At 41.0% G+C, this 21,303-nt stretch overlaps 1 protein-coding gene across 2 annotated transcripts in view; it reads left to right on the forward strand.

The window, feature by feature from the left end:
- Nucleotides 1-21,303, forward strand: part of TRIM29 (tripartite motif containing 29) — an 86,719-nt gene that overhangs the window by 42,400 nt on the left and 23,016 nt on the right. For both annotated transcript variants that reach the window (XM_073566427.1, XM_073566428.1), the window contains exons 4-6: nucleotides 5,943-6,129; nucleotides 15,805-15,897; nucleotides 18,816-18,902. In XM_073566427.1, the coding sequence (XP_073422528.1) occupies nucleotides 5,943-6,129; nucleotides 15,805-15,897; nucleotides 18,816-18,902 (367 nt within the window). The remainder of the gene's footprint in view (nucleotides 1-5,942; nucleotides 6,130-15,804; nucleotides 15,898-18,815; nucleotides 18,903-21,303) is intronic.

Consider the following 21,303-nt stretch of genomic DNA (forward strand, 5'->3'; position numbering starts at 1 on the left):
TTATGGACTCATGAAATGAGAGCGACTCTTGATTGGCCAGATGGATGGGCCCGAGGCTGGATCAGTAAAGGGTAGAGAGCTCCACTCCGACTCAGATGCCAGCAAAGTGGAGGTGCGGTACTGGTATTAGCTGGTATCATCAAAGATGAACTTGTGGGACTTTTCCGGTTGAGGATGGAGTGAAGCTCAACTCCCAGACCTACTGGCAGATTCTGGAAGACTCTAGTATAGACTATAGGTGGCGCTAGTAACTGTAGAAAAGAGAGAGGAACACTTGCTGCAAATTAGGAACACACACCACCAATGTGATCAATAAAGTATAAATAAATAATTAAAATTTGCACTTAATAATGAACCCTTTTAGCTTGTAGTAACCTAAAAAATACACACAAATGAATTGGATTGCTCCATGTTAGGTAGTTATTACCTTAAGGTGTAATCTGAGCGAATGTCTGGACTCCAGAGGACCAGTAAAGAGCGCTGTGTGTCTTGATGTGAAGTCAGATTGAATGATGTTTGCCAGATAAATGTTAATGCCACGGCTCTTCAGGAGTGCTGTCCCGGCCAGTGACAGACACTCCACACTCCCCTCTTCCAGCGGCACGCCGGCATGCAGTGTGCACGATGTGAAGCTGTGGCATGAGATGAGCCAACAGGACCTTCGTGATGTCACCGGTCACGTGATAGATTACAAGGAGCACAATGGACCAATTCCTCTCCGACTAGTTTTGGAAAAAACAAGGTTTCATTCATCAGGGATGGCCCAATGGAGGAATTGGTCACCTTAAATATCTTCTGGTACAACCCTTAATTGAATACAAATAATTCAACCTCGCAGCTTAACCCCTTAGGTGCAAGACTGTCCATATTAAAAATCCACTGACTCACCATGCGGGACATTTGCTTAATATAGTCTCCTTTTCTCCAACTTTTGAGCACAACTTGGAGACCTGTGATTGTTTTTCCCATAGGGGATCCCCCATGATATTCGCAATAGTGTTTAGACAAGGGATGTCCTAGGAATTTTTTATTTATTTTCCTAAGGTGCTCATGCACAAAGCGTCCATTACGAGTAAGGGTGAATGAGCACCTTAGGAATATAAATAAAAAATTCCTAGGACATCTGCACGGATTTGCTGCAGTTTCAAAACCGCAGAAAGAATTGACATGCCAATTCTTTCTGCGGATTTTGCTGCGGTTTTGTCATGTCGGACGCTGTTCACACCACAGCATCCGGCAGGCAGAGGTAGTTCCACCTCCAGCCACTATAGCCTCAGTGGCGCCAGTTTGATCTTCAGGCTCTCGGGGGTTAATCCTGCTGGAGACCAGGTTGGAAGGTTAGTCACGCCCACGGTCTTTAAATAGTCATACTGGCATATGGGCGTCGCCGATTATAGCTTGTGTTTCATACCAAGTGGTTCCGGTCTGGAGTGGAGGTGTTCAAGAGAGAGAGATTCATATCTGGTGTCGTATGATCCGTCGTTATCCTTTCTCCTTCCCATATTTGTGTTTAGTTGTGCCCTGTTCACATTACTGTTTATTCCTGTGTGTGTGCGGCGCAGTGCAGTTTAAGTTCTCCCTGTCTGTCATTATTTGTGTGGGAGCTTTGGTGGTGTGACTCCTCACTGGGTGGAGGGTTAAGTGCAGGGCTGAGCAGGAGATAAGGAAAGGTCGGAGGCTCAGGCATTTGCACCTTCAGCAAAAACCCTGGGTTGAGGGTCAGACAGGGTTTCCCCTAGTAAAAGGGACACCACAGGGGCCCCGGGTATTTCAGCCTTAGTTGAACTAAGCCCCCGTGACAGGTTTGCCATCTCCTCCATTGTGGAGATGAAAAACCGCAGGGCAAAACCGCAGGCTAATCCGCAGGTAAAACCGCAGGTCTTTTGACCTGCAGATTTACCTGAGGATTTTACAAAATCCGCGTGGCCAAATCCGCAGAGCATTCCACAGTGTGTGCACATACCCTCAATTCTTTCTGCAGTTTTGAAACCGCAGCAAATCCGCACAGAAAATTCTGCAGCGTCTGCACAGCGTTTTTTTTTCCATAGGTTACAATGCTACTGTACACCGCAGCAAAAACTGCTGCGGATCCACAGCGGTCAAATCCGCTGCGGATCCGCAGCAGAATCCGCAGAGTGTGCACATACTCTAACACTTCCTACTGCTAATAACATTTCCATAAATGGACAAGTATCTGGAAAAGTATGACTCAGTACCAGTTCATAGCCAGGAAACGCCTATAACTTATGTATAAGAAAAATAGTAAAGTGCTGCAGGAATGCTCCTTACCCATATATATCACTATGTGACGACAGACCACGCAACCCCAACGCACGTTTCGCGTAGGCTTCCTCAGAGGGCCCCCTTATCATTAAAAAAAAGAAAAGAAGAGCAAAAAAGAAAGATGGGGATTGTATTGAAAACAACATAAAGAAATGTTTAGTGTAAGTAATGCACTTGTCACAAATAACCATCCAAACATTGGCCAAATTCATAAAGCAAAGGATAAAGAACCAACAAAGTACTAAACAACAAAGTGACAAGTGCATATATCAACAAACTTAGGGTATGTGCACATGTTGCAGATTCGTCTGCAGATCCGCAGCGGATTTAGCCCTGCGGATCTGCTGCAGTTTTCCGTATGATGTACAGTACCATGTCATCCTATGGAAAACAAAAACCGCCGTGCACATGCTGCAGAAAATTCCGCGTGAAAACGCAGCAGTTTGTTTTCTGCAGCATGTCAATTCTTTGTGTGGATTCCGCAGTGTTTTACACCTGCTCCATTATAGGAATCTGCAGGTGTAAAAACACAGGCAAAATCCGCACCAAAACTGCAGAAAATCCGCAGTAAATCAGCTAGAAATCCGCAGTAAATTCGCAGGTAAAATTCAGGCATTTTGACCAGCGGATTCTGCAGATTCCGCGCAGAAAAATCCGCACACGAATCCGCAACGTGTGCACTTACCCTTAAATTACCACACAAGAGTTGGTTTTATTTACTTGTTGGTTTCTTTTTCTCATCTGACACTTTTCCCTTTTAACTGTTTATGAAGCTCTATTGAAAAACAAACTACTATATCATGATTTGGTGCAGGAGATCTAATCAGCGCCATGTTTTCAGGGCTTTTCAGGGTCTTGGATATTGAAAGCAATGTCTCTAGGGGAGTATGTCTGCATGTTACAGCATGGTGTGATTCCAGGAGAATTTGTGAGAAGAAATCTTTGTGCAGAATCAAATACATAGGCCCATGACTATAGAAAACTATAGATGACAAATTCAGGATCTGTGTGCATTGAGCTTTGCTGGCTTGTTCTAGAAAATCAAATATTTCCTTGCTTTATTCATGTACGAGTGGTAATACCCATCACGGAAGGTCCTTATTGCTCTTAATAAGAATATTATTTTTTTCAACTTAAAGGGTTATTCCACTCTTAAAAGATACGTATAATGGAAAGTGCTTGTAAAAACAAGAAACTGACTAATATACTTTTTATTAAAATTGAGAAAAGGTCCCCTTATAATTAGACCTACGTTCTGTATTGTTTACATATGAGATCGGCTACAGCTGCAGCCTACCTGGTGCTTACAAGCTCTTTTATATTGTGCTTGTAAGAACTACATTGAAGCTGTCCCGGTCAATGCGGCGTGTTGTCAGCTATTATTCCTGGGCAGCTCCAGCCCACCAGCACTACTGCAATGCCTCAAAGGCAAAGCTGCCTCATATAACGGCATCGGAAAGTGCAAAACTCGCACTAGTGGCACAAAGATGCTGCTGGTGCAAACCGTCAATCAAGCAGGTGTTCCTGCCTCTGCAGCATATAGGAACAGGAAACCTGAGAGACAGCGGAGCGGTGCACTTCTCAAAGAGATGATGCAACAACCCTTTGAAGGAGTTATCCAAGGGCTATTTTAGGCTACTTTCACATGTCTGTCGGTGGCATTCCGGCGCCGTGCGGCAAAAAGATGGCGTGCCGGATCCAGCCGTGAACGGAGGGACCAGAAGTGTATGCGGCACATCTTTCGGCGCCTGACACGGCTATGTTGCAAAGGAGTCGCCGGGGAAGAAAAGGATCCACGAGCCGGTGAACGGGGTATGAAAGAGAGAGAGAGACCGGGTTATGAAAGAGAGAGAGAACGGGGTATGAAAGAGAGAGAGAGAGAGACCGGGGTATGAAAGAGAGAGAGACTGGGGTATGAAAGAGAGAGAGAGAGAGACCGGGGTATGAAAGAGAGAGAGAACGGGGTATGAAAGAGAGAGAGATATCCGGGCATGCGCACAGGGTAAAACCGTGCATGCGGTGGCCGAAATGTGCCATTGAGAAACATTGTCCCGCAGAGCCGGAAGGGCCGCATACGTCCATGTCCGGCTTTTTTCGCCGGACAAAAAAACGCTGCAGCACCCGTCCTGTCCGGCCGCCGGACAGAGGAATTCAGCCGGATCTGGTAAAAACCGGAACAAACGGAAGCACATGCGGCGCGATCCGACGCATGTGCTTCTCAATGACAAAAAAACGCTTCTGGCAGTAAAAAAAAACGGAACCGTTTTTTTACACACATGCCGGATTGTGCCTGACGGCACAAACCGGATGTGTGAAAGAGGCCTTATTTATTTTTACTATTGGCCTAAAAACTAACAGGCAGGTGGTTGCTAACACATGCAACTAGCTGTCTGTTCTGCTTGGTGCCATCATTTACCGCTCCTGCTGACGATTCAGCTGATCCATGTCAACAGCTCTTCTTCTCCCAGCCTGCTCTGTCACTGGTGTGCGACTGCTGTCATCATGCTGATTGACAGGAGGCTCCTCGCAGTTAGACAGCATGGAGCGGCAGTGACAGCCACGTCAACAGTGCACAGTGGATGACAAGCCGCTGCTATGTCAGCGTGACGTCATCAAAAGCCACTGAATCACCGATAGGAGCAGTCCGTGACCCCTCTGTGCCAACAGAGATCAGTGCTGGGCACAATAAGCAGGTAGTTAGCATCCATCTACCTGTTTATGGGCCTGTAGTAAAAAAATGAAATAGTCCTGGATAACCCCTTTAGCCGCAATAAACTGTCAATGGAAAATCCGTCTTGAAGAGCCTCATACAGGAGGGCGAAGCTGTAAGCACAAGACATGCAGAGTGTAGACAGGTTTGTTGGTTACTTACACTCCTCACTGAGTATTGCACAGCTGCATTCTTGATCTAAGTTTTAATTAGAGTTTTAAACTAATTAAAGAAAGTAAAAATATGAATAAGACAAAGAGCGAGAATACTGGAATGTTTACTTTCCTGCTTGCTCCAGATTATAATGGTAAAACCGTTCAAAGGAGGCAACTCACATCACAATCCCAGGGTGGCCACTTATAGAAACATCCCATCCCATAACAGTGTATTGCACAACAATATTTTGTTTTTAAAGCTGGTAAAAGCCACGTATCTCTGGGCAAAAGGAACCGGTGCAAAAGGAGATACGGTCTAAGAATATTACTATACAGATATGTCACTTTTATCTTACAGAACTGTTTCAATGTCTTTTACATGTTGCAAGCAAGAGTTTTTCCAGTACTGTAACATTGATGACTTATCCTTAAAATAGGTTATCGATATCAGACCGGTGTGTATACTGCAGATCAGCTCCTATTGAATTGAGTAGGATCTGATATGCAGTACCCTGGAACCACCACTGTAGAGTGGATGGAGCTGTTCCAATCTACACTTTTTGCATCCTACCGCCACTGGAGCTGATAACAGCTGACTGGTGGGGGTGTCAAGTGTCAGACCCCCCATTGTGAGATATTTATCAATATCACAGACCTGGACAATCCCATTAAGTAAATTGTAGAAAATTTGTAGACATGCTGCCAAGGTCAATGAATGTCTGCTTTGGTATATAACCCCTGGTTTAGAGCAAGCTGTATTACTTTACTCATATGACACACATTTTTTTTAATAGGAGTTCCAAATGGTTATTAGGAATGCTCCTCCGATCCCCCCACTGCCTACTTATACTGTGACATTAGAGCCAGAAAGGCTGCAACAAGCGATGGGCGCCTTAAAAGAAGAACTGCTGACAGTCGGCAGGAAGAATGTGGAGAAATACAGTAAAATGGAGGCTAATCGCAATCTGGTTGACAAGAATGGTAAGGCCGATCTGTTAATGATGGACTTGCATATAAACTAGTGTAGAAGATAATGAGTGGCGCTGCTCGCATACTTGTAACTTGCTATGTAATTTGAGAGCAGAATGATGTAGGGAAAGAGACACTGTTTCCCTTTATGTATCACTTACCTGGTTGATTGCTGTAGTGCTGATAGAATTTAGCAGTTCTCTGACAGCTGTGCTTTGTGGAACCCCGGCCACACCACTGATTGGCAGCTTTCTGTGTACACTGTGCATAGGCAGAAAGCTGCTAATGAGTGATCGTGGTGGGGTTAAAGAGAGCAGAAGGAATATGGCATGAGACAACTAGTCCTCTACTGATAACCTCCTGCTGTTAAAACACTAATTTTATGGAAACTACAGCAAGCAGCCGAGTAAATGACACATCACTGAATCACAGTCTCTATTCAACCATTATACTTACTGATTATTAATGTAGAGGACTTTTCTCTATATATTACTGATCCATCCATCATGTCTACAGAAAAACCATCGAACATTTTCATTGAAAACCACTAAATTTTGCCCACAGAGGTATGTTTTCATAATCAGACACGCAGCAGACCAAATAATCCAAGTAGAAAATGACTGTCAGTAGTGAATCCTCCTCCGCTCTACCAAAGACAGACACAGCGATATCGCATCAAATAGCAATAAACCACAGAACCACCATGTAACCGTTAATTGAATTCATATCCACATTTCTTCCATTATGGCAGTATTCATCCACATCTAGCTGCCTATTGGAGACAGGGGCGCGCCATGCAATATTTGACATTTATTGTGCCAATCTGTCATTGCCCTGACTAAAGTCTGCCAGATGTTCATTGCCATTAACGTACCTGAACCCCACTCAGCACTGACGAGGGGCAAGAACCCTGAAACAGCTGATGGATGGCTGTCTCTGCTTAGTTTTTGTCCACTAGTCAAGTTACAAGGATTGTTAAACGGTCAGACATGGATCTATCAAGGTTGATACCTCTATAATTGAAAGAGTATCATAAACAAGTGTGTTTGATAAAGAGTCGTATGATCGCTGCTTCCAGCAGGTGGCGCTATAGAGTTCTAGTCCCAGAGGAGCATTGCACGGCAACTAAGCCTCCTTACATTGGCACGCCAAGGCCGGTATGTAACTCTCCAAAAGGATAAACATTACCCCTTAGACCTGAGTCCAGAGCCTCTCCCCCAACCAAACCAGTTCTCATTCTTTGCACTGATGAGGGGCAATACCCCAAAACACGGTGTCTGCAAATTGAGATTCTGATTTGGCTTTTATCCTAAGTCATATTGCAAGACTTTGTTAAAGGGTCGATAGTGGCTTTTAGGATCGCTACTTCCAACAGGTGGCGCTATAGAGTTCCAGTCCTCTTCCTCTCCGAAGAGGAAATTTGCACACTTAAAAAAATGATACCCCTTAAGGGTAATCAGGCTGTCAATCAGCCGATGGATGACGAAAAAACACTCGTTCAGCGAATTAATGAAATAGTCTTTTGTACAGCCCGAGACATCATTGCTCTCACCAGCACATAACCCTGTGTAAACAGGACTTGTGCTGCTAAGAACAATGGATGCCTATGTCCATTGTTTGAGCTATTATAGATCACTTATCAAGCACTGTTTACTGCAGCAGGCCCACGTAAAACATGTAAAGAAGCTATTAAACAACACCAATCCATAAATGTGTACAGATTGGCGGTTGTTTAGTGAATCCATTTAACTAGACCCTTACAGGTGATACAAAAATGACAGTTTGTTTCAAATTTGCATATGTTTTTCCCAGGGATCATTGTCAGACCTACTAGAATTCCTATGCCAGACGGTGGTCCCCACAAAGAGACACGGAACCCCTCCAGACCATCATGCATCCTATAAATGCTCTGATTGACCACCAGATCACTGACCATCTACATGAACCGAATGGCGGCACTAAATTAATTCTGATCAGCTGCTTGTTTTCTGATTGGCATTTTTTAATGTCCTGTTTACAGTCCGCTCACACTTGTTGATGTGCACTGAATGATATGTAACAGATCGTTCAGGGCATATAGGTTCCTTTTGTTCCTGTGTAAACAGGACTTGTGCTGCTGAGAACAATGACAACCTGTGCACCCTGAACAATCTGTTGAGGCGCTGCCGAGAGTGATGATCTTTTCTACAACACATGAATTATTTCACCTGACGGAAGGACATTTTGCCTCTTTGTTGGGTGATCATCAGCTTGTTTAGATTTCAAAATCATCGTAAAATGAGCATTTCCTGATGATCTTGTAAAGCAATTCGACTCCTACTCTAGCTAGCAAAATTTGGTGTCACTTTTCTGTAGTCAAAAGAATTCTTTCCCAGCCTGATAAATAGGCAGTTTCTATGTCCTTTCTATCTTTGTACTTGTTCATCAAATGTGGAGAAAACCTATAGTCATGACATTATGCTTTTATGACCACTCATGAATGAGGTGCCTTAGTAATTCAGCCAAGAATCATTGCCAACCTCCACTACCGAAGTCCATATACCATATTTTGTAATTCTATGGAACTTCTCGGACCTTAAACCCCTTTATGCTACATAATAAATTAATAAAGATGCCAAAAGTACTTCAAGAACAATTCAATTATAGCTGCCAACTCACCTATAAATAAATCTATCCGGTGAATCCTAGCTGATTTAATTATTCTATGTGGTAGAAATATTTCCTCTCTACGATGACTAGCCATAATAATCTGCTATGCTTTATTTCCCTGGATGTTGTGCAGAAAATAGGTGCCATGCAGAGGCGCTTAATTGCTTTTCTAAGTTCATGTTGATGAGCACAGAAACTTTTCGAGTAATATAATTGTACTATTCACGTTTCTTCTTCATACAGGCTGGAAATGAAGTGGGTTTTGTACTAGTAATAATATTATTTTTGAAAAATAAGGGTCATTAACTCAGACAATCAAGGTGGTTTAGGGTAAAATTAGTTTAGTAAGTTTTAAAAAGTTCAAAAATTGGATGTCCTTGATGAATAGTCTTTTAAATACTTATATATTTTTTTAAAAGATGCCTAGACCATGTTCACACAATGCAATTTTGAAATTTCTGATATTTTCTAGCTCAAAACAGGTCTTTTCTTTTCAATTTTCCCTTTCCTTTGGATCTACTTCTGGATCTCACAAATATTACATTATAGAATGTCTGATGTCTTTACGATAATTGAGTATACAGATGAAACAGCAGGGGCTCACAGTTGCTGCTTTCAAAGGTAACACATTTCCCAGCTTAATGTAAAAAGTGAGGGTTTCTGCCATGCCTGCAGCCATCTGAGTAACATACAAGCTGAGCAGCTCCTACCTCACTGACTTGATTTATGATGAACTCAGAGGACTTGAGACATGGCAGAAATACTCATTCCTGTGATAAAACACGCAGGGAAATGTGTTACTTCAGGTAAGGAAACAAAGCTGTGAGTCCCTGCTGTTTTGTCTGTATACTCACTTATTATAACTAATTTATGCTTTTTCCCCTGGCCCAAAGCTGTGTCATGTGCTGACCATCAATTGGATTTTTATGGTAAGACACAGCCATCACCCAGAACACAGCAGGGTCACATTTATAAGATTATCTCAGCAAATGAACATTTTTTTTACCACATCTATTTCTGAAACTTATTATTATTCCAAAATAAATTGACTGAAACAAACTTTATTCGTGGGGAAACCCCTTTAACTATTTAGAGGTAGAACAAGCTATTAAATATAAAATACTAAAAATAAATAAAATGTTTGCCTGGTGCCCTGCTATTAGACAAACCAGATCTGCATATTTTTTCTCAGCTGTGCTTGGCTTGTGAAAAAAATTGCAGCATGCTGCGATTTCACTCCAAAATCAGTGCGAGAAACAAAATCGCATGCCATACGCCCAATTGGTATAGCATCAGATTTTTACAGATACATTAAAATTCTGAAGCAAAGGAAACTGTAAATGATTAATAACCGCTGAATAAAACACGGATTGTATAAGGACAACACATGGATGACAAGAGAGAGAAAATTGTCCCATTCTCTTGTAAGAGAATGGGACTGATTTTTTACATGTCAATGTGAGTGAAACCTTAATCTTTTACTAGACCATATACAGTTCCCTATGTTCAAGCATTGTAATGTATCTGGAAAAATCGGATGCCATACTGATGGTCCATAAGGCATGCAATTTCTTTTCTCGCAATGTCCGATTTCGGAGTGAAATCACAGCATGCTCAATACAGCTGAGAAAAAAATATGCAGGTCTGTACTGCCTCACTTTAACATTGGTCCAAGAGCAATCCGTTTTTTATCAGATTGCACTAGTCGAATTTATATGGACGGGTGAGTGAATCCTTAATGTACAGTGGGTACGGAAAGTATTCTGACCCCTTTAAATTTTTGACTCATTGCAACTAGAGTTGAGCGACTTTGGTCGGATCGGGTTTCATGAAACAAAATTTGTTTCAGATGAAACTGGTCCGACTAGGGCAAAAAAAGTCGGAGCTTCGTCCGAAACCCGACCCCAATGCAAGTCAATGGGGAATAATTTCCCCAATTTGGTAAATTCAAAAAAGTTAATTTTTTTTCTCATTAATGTACTCTGTACCCCATCTTGATGGGAAAAAAACAGAAATGTAGAAATGTTTGCAAATTTATTAAAAAAGAAAACTGAAATATCACATGGTCATAAGTATTCAGACCCTTTGCTCAGACACTCATATTTAAGTCACATGCTGTCCATTTCCTTTGTGATCCTCCTTGAGATGGTTCTACTCCTTCACTGGAGTCCAGCTGTGTATAATTAAACTGATAGGACTTGATTTGTAAAGGCAAACACCTGTCTATATAAGACCTCAGAGCTCACAGTGCATGTCAGACCAAATGAGAATCATGAGGTCAAAGGACTGAAAAACACATCCATAGCAAGATGGTGCCACCATGTTTCACTGTTGGGATTGCATTGGGCAGGTGATGAGCAGTGTCTGGTTTTCTCCGTACATTCTGCTTAGAATTATCACCAAAAATTTCTATCTTTGTCTCTTCAGACCAGAGAATCTTATTTCTCATAGTCTGGGAGTCCTTCATGTGTTTTTTAGCAAACTCTATGTGGGCTTTTATATGTCTGGCACTGAGAGGCTTCCCTTTGGCCACTCTGCCATAAAGGCCTGAGTGATGGAGGGCTGCAGTGATAATTGACTTTATGGAACTTTCATTCATCTCCCTACTGCATCTGTGGAGTTAATCCACAGTGTTCTTGGGGTTCTTCTTTATCTCTCTCACCAAGGCTCTTTTCCCATGATTGCTCAGTTTGGCTGGACGGCCAGGTCTAGAAAGACTTCTGGTGGTCCCAAACATCTTCAATTTAACAATTATGGAGGCCACTGTGCTCTTAGGAACCTTGAGTACTGCAGAAATTCTTTGGTAACCTTGCTCAGATCTGTGCCATGCCACAATTCTGTCTCTGAGCTCCTTGGCCAGTTCCTTTGACCTCATGATTCTCATTTTGTCTGACATGCACTGTGAGCTCTGAGGTTTTATATAGACATGTGTGTGCCTTTACAAATCAAGTCCTATCAGTTTAATTATACACAGCTGGACTCCAATGAAGGAGTAGAATCATCTCAAGGAGGATCACAAGGAAATGGACAGCATGTGACTTCTGAGCAAAGGGTCTGAATATTTGTGACCATGTGATATTTCAGTTTTTCTTTTTTAATAAATTTGCAAACATTTCTACATTTCTGTTTTTTTCCATCAAGATGGTGTGCAGAGTGTACATTAACGAGAATAAAAAGAACTTTTTTGAATTTACCAAATGGCTGCAATGAAACAAAGAGTGAAAAATTTAAAGTGGTCTGAATACTTTATGTACCCACTGTAACATTTTTTAAAAAATTTCAACTCATTCATTTATCTTAAACTTAAGTTACATAGATAACCATGCCCAGATCATGATAATTTATCGAATTGGAAAAAGAAGCGTTAAATAAAAGTTGCACATTTTTGTGAAAAAAGGGGTGTTAGTAAATGCAAATAAAATACGTACAAAAATTTTTGATTAATTTCCCCCCATGTGTGTGGAGTGAGGGTGTTCTGACACTGCAATCATCAATAGCAGCATGTATGTATTCACAGTAGCAAAGATCAATATGTGTTTCGTGTGAGCATTAGTGTTCATGTTCACGGGAATAATCACGCAGTGGCACGGTGTGAACACAAGGAATGGCATCCAAGCATAGTAGCATTGATCTCATTGCCACACTTGTAGCACAATGCCATAATAGGGTCAGCTGTAATGACAGCACCCCTTTGATCACAGTACATGAGGCATTTCCTACCATAGATATTAGGAACGTTAAATGATATCCCAAGCAGTAAGATCATGATGATCTGCAGGCAGCTTCCCATTAAATTGAGCAAAGTGTACAGATTTTTTCGCCACCAATTAAAGATGATGTTGAGATTTAGATCATATTCGAGGCTTCAAATAAATGCATTGGAAATCTGCCTGCATCCAATATTCTCTTCCGTAGTCAATATTGCATGCACGCTTTGCTAGCTTGAATGAAAGATTTAAATATTTTATGCGCGCTCCACCCCTCAATGCTTGTATTCCTGGTTCCATGACATAAACAGTTACAGCTGTCACTTCTAAAATGCAGAGGCAAAAGTAGATACTATATGTAAAAAGACATTTGTAGGGTTTATATGGATCTCTACCGAGAAGGGAGGTGTAAGTAATGGATGAGGAAGAAAGCCTTGAGTCTTGAGACTTGAATTTCATTTGGGTTCACCCATCTCGGGTGCCTTTGTGAATATATATATGTGTGAAAGATTATATCCTGCAATGTTAAAATGAGTAAATAAATCACTCAATAGTGATACAGGATGAAAAATTAAAAAAAAAAAAATGCAGTATATTGACGAATAGGAACCTACATGCTTATCCATTTTTTAGTTACTTTTCATTTAAACAGATACATTGTAATTCATAATGAGCAAGGGCAGAAGGAGAACATATATAAATAATAATGTTATATATTATCCACGAGAACAGCAGAACAGCAGACCAGAGAGCAATAGGAATACAATGGGAAAATTCAGATGTAAGCAGCGAAAAAAAAATTAAATATATATACTGTATAGAAATATATATATATATATATATAGACATGTATACACTGCTGACATCTGAAATGCATATATATAAATAAATATATGAAATAATGGATGGCAATGTATAACAATCTCATGATATGTGTGTAGCATGCTTTGGAATTTTACAATTATTAATTTTTAGAGCACCATGGTGCTGTACATGTAAAAGGTGGTTAGATACAAAATGCAAATATAAATTACAATGAACAAACTAACAATGAGAGACTGCTACAGAAGGAAGAGGGCCCTGCCCTTACAGACTTACAGTCTACAGGATGATGGGGAAGGAGCAGTTCCACGGGCACTGAGGTTAGGGGGTTGCGGCAGCTCCAGTGGTGATGAGGTGACAGCGAGGTGATTACAGGCTGTAAGTTTTCTTGAAAAGATGGATTTTCAGGTTCCATCTGAAAGTTACGAATGTGGTGGATAATCTGACGAATTGGGCCACAGAATTCCAGAGGATGGGAGATACTTTGGAGAAGTCTTGGAGGCGATTGGGTGAGGAACGTACTAGTGTGCATGAGAGAAGGAGGTCTTCGGAAAAATAGTGAATATATGTGGGGAGACATATTAGTTTGAAGATATATATGGAGGTAACAGATTATGGATGGCCTTGTAGGTCAGTGTTAGTATTTTGAACTGAATTCGTTGGGGAAATGGAAGCCAATGAAGGGAATTGTTAAGGGTAGAAGAAGAGTATTGAGGAGAAATGTGAATTAATTGAGCAGCAGAGTAAAGGACGGACTGGAGAAGTGCGAGAGTATTAGCTGGGAGGTGATAGAGGATATTGCAGTAATTGAGGCGGGAGGTGATGACGTTCAGTAGGTACATGTACAGACAATATCAGACATTACACAGCAATACATAATTCAACAATTACAAAGAGCATGGAGGGCCTCTTTTGCATGGTTAGAATCAAGAAATGTGGGTGAGACAAAAGGTGAAAAGTCCCCCCATAGTTCCCCCATACACAGTATGATGCCTCTTACAATCCCCCACACTGTATTATGGCCACCACAGCCCTCCAACAGTATGATGGACCCCACAGACCAGCACACAGTATAATTCCTCCAAAGATGCCTGCACAGTAAGAATGTCCCCACAGACCAAAGCACATAATGATGGCCCCTATAAACCACAGCACACTATGAAAGCCCACACAGTCCACAGCACAGTATGATCACCATCCCCAGACTGAAGCACAGTATGATGTCCCCTGCAGACCCCAGTACAGTATGATGGCCCTCACAGATCCCAGCACAATATGATGGCCCCCACAGACCAACACACAGTATGATTATCCACAGCATCCTATAGACAGTATGATGGCCCTCACAGCCCTCATACAGTTTGATGGCCCATATAGCTACCCCTTACATGGTATCATGTGCCCCATACAGCATCATATTGCCAATATCCCCCACATAGTGTGATGGAATAAAGATTATTTACCTGGCATTCTGTTTCAGTATGTGCACTGTGCACTAAGGCTGAGAGCAGCAGCCATGATTTAGCGGCATCATCACGCCTACTGAGTATAAGTTCCACAGACTGAATGATTCAGAAGGGAACTGCACTGAAATTGTAAAGGTAGGCTGGACAAATGTGGGGTATGATGACTCTCGACACGAGGTACTCCTAGCTCATGGGCTCCATAGTGGCCACACGGGTGGCACGGTGGCTCAGTGGTTAGCACTGCAGCCTTGCAGCGCTAGGCTACTGGGTTCAATTCCCACCAAGGACAACATCTGCAAGGAGTTTGTATGTTCTCCCCGTGTTTGCGGGGGTTTCCTCCCGGTTTTCCGTTTTTTTTCCCACATTCCAAAATCATACTGATAGGGAATTTAGATTGTGAGCCCAATCGGGGACAGCGATGATGTCCCTAAAGCGCTGTGGAATTAATGGCGCTATATAAATGGTAAAAATAATAATAACAATAATAATGGCCTGTCAGTAGGGCCATTATAGTATGTAACAAAGTTGTAAGTTTCAGAAGAGAGAGAACTAGGACCTCTTAATCCAAAATGAAAGTACGGCTACATTCACACAAGGTGGAATTTCTTTTACACATTATGCTTCAAAATTCAATTCAAATTTGTGGAAAATCAACTGCAAATTCCATGTATATATCACAGATTTTCATTTTGAAAATAACTTTTGTGTCGTATAATATTACAGTCTTGCAGTCTCACACGTTCTTGTAATTGTCCCCTTCTGGGCTAAGGTAGATATGGTAGATTCACCAGTATTGCCACAGGAAATATGGATACAGCATCAGAATAATGTTTGCTAACATGGAGATGCATAGCTTTTATAGGAGCTGTAAAGAGAAAAACGATTGGCATTTTTACATTTCATGTTACACGCATTGAGAGAATACAAAAAAAAAGTTTGCAAAGGTGGAAAGAGCCTTCAAAAAAGATGTTACAGAGTTTAGTTCTGATCATCTTTCAGGTTTTCTTTCGACTGTGATGTAATCTGCTGTACTCTTCTTATAGTGGAGAATAGATACATGATGAAAGACCTTGCAACTGACTGGACTCAACCAAACGACTCATTTGGAAGGTTTGGCTCCCTGTTTAGCGTGAAAGGTAACATTTTGCTTTATTTTCACTATGTGATTTTTACTTATGCTTCTGTATTGCTACTGTTAAATTTTCCAGTTAAATATTCATGTTGTCAACTAGAAATGAGTGGATCTGGCGGGATTCGAACTTGCCAAATCCTGCAGATTATACTGAGAAATTCGATTTGAAGGAAAGTTATTCTGCACTAATTAAATGTTCCTTATCATACTCTGGGTTCTCTACAGACCACAGAGTATAATAAATGTAAGATGTAAAAAATGTTTAAACATTTCCATTACTCACCTTACTGCTCTCTTGTCCTGACATCCACTCAGCCTTTGGTGCCCACTACCCACCTGTCCTGTCCTCCTCTGGGCCTCTTCTCTCTGCATATGTGCACCTGTGTCCTCAATCTAGAACAGGGCTTTGGGCCATGACCAGGCTTTAGAGATCACATTATGATACATCGTGACATTTGAAGCCTGGTGCCTTCACTCTATAGCATGACTTTTGGCCACAACCAAGCCTCGGAGGTCTTGGAGCATCATGACATCATGACGCTATGATGCGCAGAGACCTCAGATGCCTAATTGCAGATGGAAGCCCTTGTCTAGAGTGAAGCTATCGGTATGCAACTGTGAAGAGAAGAGGTCCTGAGTACTGAATGAAATAGTGGCCATGGCGGAGTAAGGCATATCTACCCCATATTGACTTGAATATGTGGCAGATTGGCAGTACCTGGACGCAGTCACTATACAGTCATGAAGCTCTGAGCAATTCCATCTGCCGCCGACAGCGGGAATACATGATTGGCGAGGGTGGAAAGGACATCAATTTTAAAGTCTTGGACAACACCTTAAGGTCCATGAGATAAATGCCCAGAAGGAAGATAGCTGATCAGAGAAAATGAGACCCAAAATAAAAATTGTGGTTACTGAAAAATCCCTTTAAATAGGTGTACAAAAAAATGGAATGAAAAATATGTTCAATGTAATGCCATTCACTCATATACTTATGTTCAGTGTACGTAACTGATGTGATTTTAAAATTTTTAAACTTATTCTTGAAAATGACTTTTTACTCACATTCTAATTCCTTAGATGAATGTGTAATTAATCTCATTACTATGTTTAAATTATATAGTTGTAATTCTCTGATAGGTACTGGCAAAATAATTAGATCCCCTGATCAAGTATTTTTTTGGAAGGAGCTTTCAATCAGTTCAGCTCAGGTTATTAGCGGCAAAGCTCTAAACAAGGTGATGCTACATTTCATAAAAAAATAACATTACAGCTGAAAGTAAAGTAAATGTAATGACTAAGGCAGAATGAAGGGCCTGAGTGGGCAAAACACAAACATTGTGGTTTCACTAATTAATTACCTATATTGTTTTATGGGAAAAAAAACCTTGCAAGACCCAGTGTTCTGATGAACTTGAAAAATTGTAGGGTCTGGGGAAAACTATTGATCAATGAAGTAATGGCTTACAGATGCTGCAGTTTCAATATCCAGCTATATCAATGTGTAATCTGAATCAAATTTTAACTGTGCATATTCCTAGGTTAAATTAAGGTGAAAGTTGAAATTTTGGGGACTGTCACGTCCGTAAATTGGACATGTGACTGGCATTGTGTGCATCTCAGATGTGGAATAAAGGTGCCACCTGCCATTAGATGCACTGTTCTAATCCGTAAAAGGGATAAGAATAATGCATGGTGTCACTTTTCTACTCAGAAATCCACCCATATGATTGCACATTGACCAACATTGTTTGGTGTGTGGTCTGTTGTGCACAGGGATAGCACATCGAGTATTAATATGCTAGTCTGAAGGTGACCAGAGACTTCCAAAAACATTTCATTTAGTGTTACCAGGTCAGGTATTAAATTGGTTGTCCACTACTCAGACAACCCTTCTCAATCAGCATGTTTTCCCATTAAAGTAAGAACACTTACACTTACTTCCGGTAGTGACACACCGTTCCAGCGGTTTCAGCACTCAGTCTCCCGGGGATCGCATCACATTTTTATGTCACGTGATCCCTGCTTCCAATCACCACTGGCTTCTCTCTTCCTGCCTTTGGATGTAGTACATCAAGAGTAAGTGAGCGAGCCGACATAGGGCTGACATTCCCGAAGGCGGGAAGAGTGAGGTGAATAGGTGCGCAGATCGCGCAACATAACAATGTTGACAGAGTCAGTGTCGACACCGCTGGAATGGTGCCGCTTCTGGAAGTGGGTATAACTGTTGTTATTTTGCTGGGGAGAAGAGATGATGATTGAAAAGTGGTTGTCCGAGTAGTGAACAACCACTTTAATGTGTTAGAACTCAAAATTTAAAGAGGTCATCTCTTTTCAACAAACATTGTTGCACATAAGCTCAGTTTGCTTTACCAACCTTCCTGAGGTCCACCACTGTGTTTCTGCTGCTGCTCTGGTCTCTGTTCCTTGGCGTCAGAGCAACTAAAGTCAGTGATTGGCTGCAGTGCTGTCAACCTGATGTCACCACTGTAGCCTATCAGCAGAGATGAGGCAGTAGCTGAGAGGCAAACTTGAACTTGAGGTGGGAAAGTAAAGTTCATTGTGCTATGAAGACCTTACCCCTGCCAATGGGAATTGACCATCAAATGTTTCTGTTTGGCCTTACTACAGCACATAGAATGTCTACAAATCCACAGGGCTACCACATGACACCATACAGTGTGTTTCATAATATTCCATGTCTTTCTATAAAACAAACAAGCAAGCAAACCTGAAATCTTCCACTCTTCATTTTCCCAATGAGACTACAGTTTAACACCTAACTAATATTATGATTTCATTTTTTATTGAGTTACAATATATAGTAATAAATGTATTCAAATAATTATTGTAAGAAAGAAATATGCTTTATACAATATTTTTATCACACAGTGAGAACAGACTCTTTCTTTTCTTCTTTAGGTGGTCGACAGTCATACCAGCCATCTACTGTGCGGTCTCTAACTGACAGTGCTGCTTCAGGCTTAAACAGCATCTATGGAAACAAAGGTACAAAGTCTCATTAGAAAGAATGTTAAAAGGCATTACACATGTTTGTGTTTTTTATGTATACAAAATATCTTGTCTCATAAAACCAAACATTGTAAACAGCAAGTAGTAGGAAGGGGGGTTATACACAGATCTCCACAAAGTGGAGAGTGGAGAAGGCAACACAGATGTCCATAGAGTAGAGGTGTGATAAAGCATCTATAGTCTCAGGGAATGATGAGAAAATAGGGAATGCAAAGAAAATTGATAACATACATGAAAAAGAAAAACAGGTGCAGGATAAAAGCTGTGCTGATGCATCATTGCATAAAAAAGCAGAATCCTGGATTCACACAAAGTTCACATCTAACCTATATTACTGGGAGAGAAACTCCCACAATAGGAAAATCTGAAGCATGGATCAAACTTTGAACTGCATACCTCTGGATGCTGAAAATGAATGAAGGAATGAAGAATGTCTACTTAAACTTAGTGCAATTTTACTAGCTTAGCTAACTCATTTATGTAAAAATTAATATGTCAAAAGTATCCATATCCACATCCTTTAATTATTTTCATTTGTTTTCATTGTATTCTATTCTGATTTCTTTTTATTAAGAGCCAGCGAAAGCTAAAAATCAGTTCTTTAAATGTGAATAAGATTGTAGAAATCCATGTACATGCAGCAAAAACAATCTACAATCAGATGACTGGGAAGGTCACTTTTAAGATAAATTGTCACATTATCTATTGGGCATGCTCCCATACATGCAGCAGTCAAAAGTTTGGACTCACCTGTTCATGCATTGATTTTCCTTGTTCTTATTGGAATGTGCAAATTATAGATTCAAGCCAAATGCAGCAAAACCACATATGGAAACAAGAGGTAAAGAAATATGTGTGAAATATATGGGAATATGTGCTTAACATTTAGATTCCTCAAAGTACCCACTTTTACTCTAATGACAGATTTATACGCTCTTGGCATTCCCTTAGCATCTTTATCAGGTATGACCTGGAATGGCTTCTAACAGTCTTGGAGGAGTTCACAGAGGAGCTTAACATTTTTGTCTGCTTTACCTTTACTTTGCAGACCAATTAATCACAAATTACCTCAATTGGGTTGGGATTGGGGAATTGTGATGGCCATGCCATCTGATAAAGCCTCCATCCCTCTCTTTCTTGGTCAATTAACCTTTGCATGGCCTGAAGATGTGTTTTGCATCATTGTCCTAGCTGCAACACAAATGATGGTTCCACGAAGTGAAAAGCGGAGACGGCATGTTGTTGTTTTTCAAGAATACTGTGGTAGCTATACTTTTAAGTGTGCCTTTATTTTATAGTGAACCAGTAATTGTGTCACCAACAAAACATCTCACACCTTCACTCCTGTCCCTCAAAGCTTCATAGTGGGCATTAGACAAGTAGGAACCATCCGCTCAACTTTTTTCCTTTTACAGAGACATGGAGGTTGGTATCAAAAACTAAAATTTTCACTCATCAGATCACAGTACAGATTTCCACAGATCTTATGTCCTGTCCTTCTGCTCCTTGGCCTAAACAAGTCTCCACTTCTTGTTTGTGGTATTCAGTAGTGACTTCTTTGCAGCAAATCGACCATAAAGGTGTGCTTATTAGCTCCTTTGAACAGTTGATGTTGAGATGTGTCTGCTACTTGATGACTATGCATGATTTATGAGGGCTTTTTGTAAGGTGCTGTCAGTTTCCAGTTTCCGAGGTAATTAACTCTGATGAACCTATCCTCTGCAGCACAGGTTATTCTGGGTCTTCTTTTCCTGGGGTGTTTCTCTTGAGAGACCGTTTCATCTTTAAGATTCAACCAATATTCCAGATTAAACTAACCTTCCTGTCTTAAGCTAATGATGAACTGTCATTTCTCTTAGTTGAGTACTTATTTCCATATTCTGGCCTAGATCAGTTATGGAATCTGTCTCCATACTGTATAGAGCTGTGTACTGTAACAGCCTCTGCAAAACACAATTGAAGGTCGGAAACAAATTTTGAAGGTAGATGATTCTACAAAGGAACTCTTGCCGAGGCACACAAGTTCATTGAAAGCTATTTGAGGTGAGGACCTGATGAAACTGCTTAAGAGGATGCTAAAGAGGAGTAGAGCTGTCATCAGAATAAAATTTTGAGGATAGGTTTAAAGCACCCCTCCAGTGGTTTATTTTTTCTAATGTCAGTGCAGGAGTTGTACCACTAATCTCAGTTCTCTGACCCTAGTAATATAATTACCAGCCCTGGCCTTCAGCTGTCCCTGGCACCACTTCGGTCCAACGTGGCCATCTTGTGACCACAACTTCTGACTGACTGGAGGTTACTGTAAAGGCATTGATTATCATCGGAACACACTCTATGCAGAAACATACCCTTTGAACATACACTGAGGATTTGCTAT

The sequence above is a fragment of the Dendrobates tinctorius genome, unplaced genomic scaffold (genome assembly GCF_039654945.1).
Source record: "Dendrobates tinctorius isolate UK_male_01 unplaced genomic scaffold, ASM3965494v1 ptg000018l, whole genome shotgun sequence".
NCBI lineage: Eukaryota > Metazoa > Chordata > Amphibia > Anura > Dendrobatidae > Dendrobates > Dendrobates tinctorius.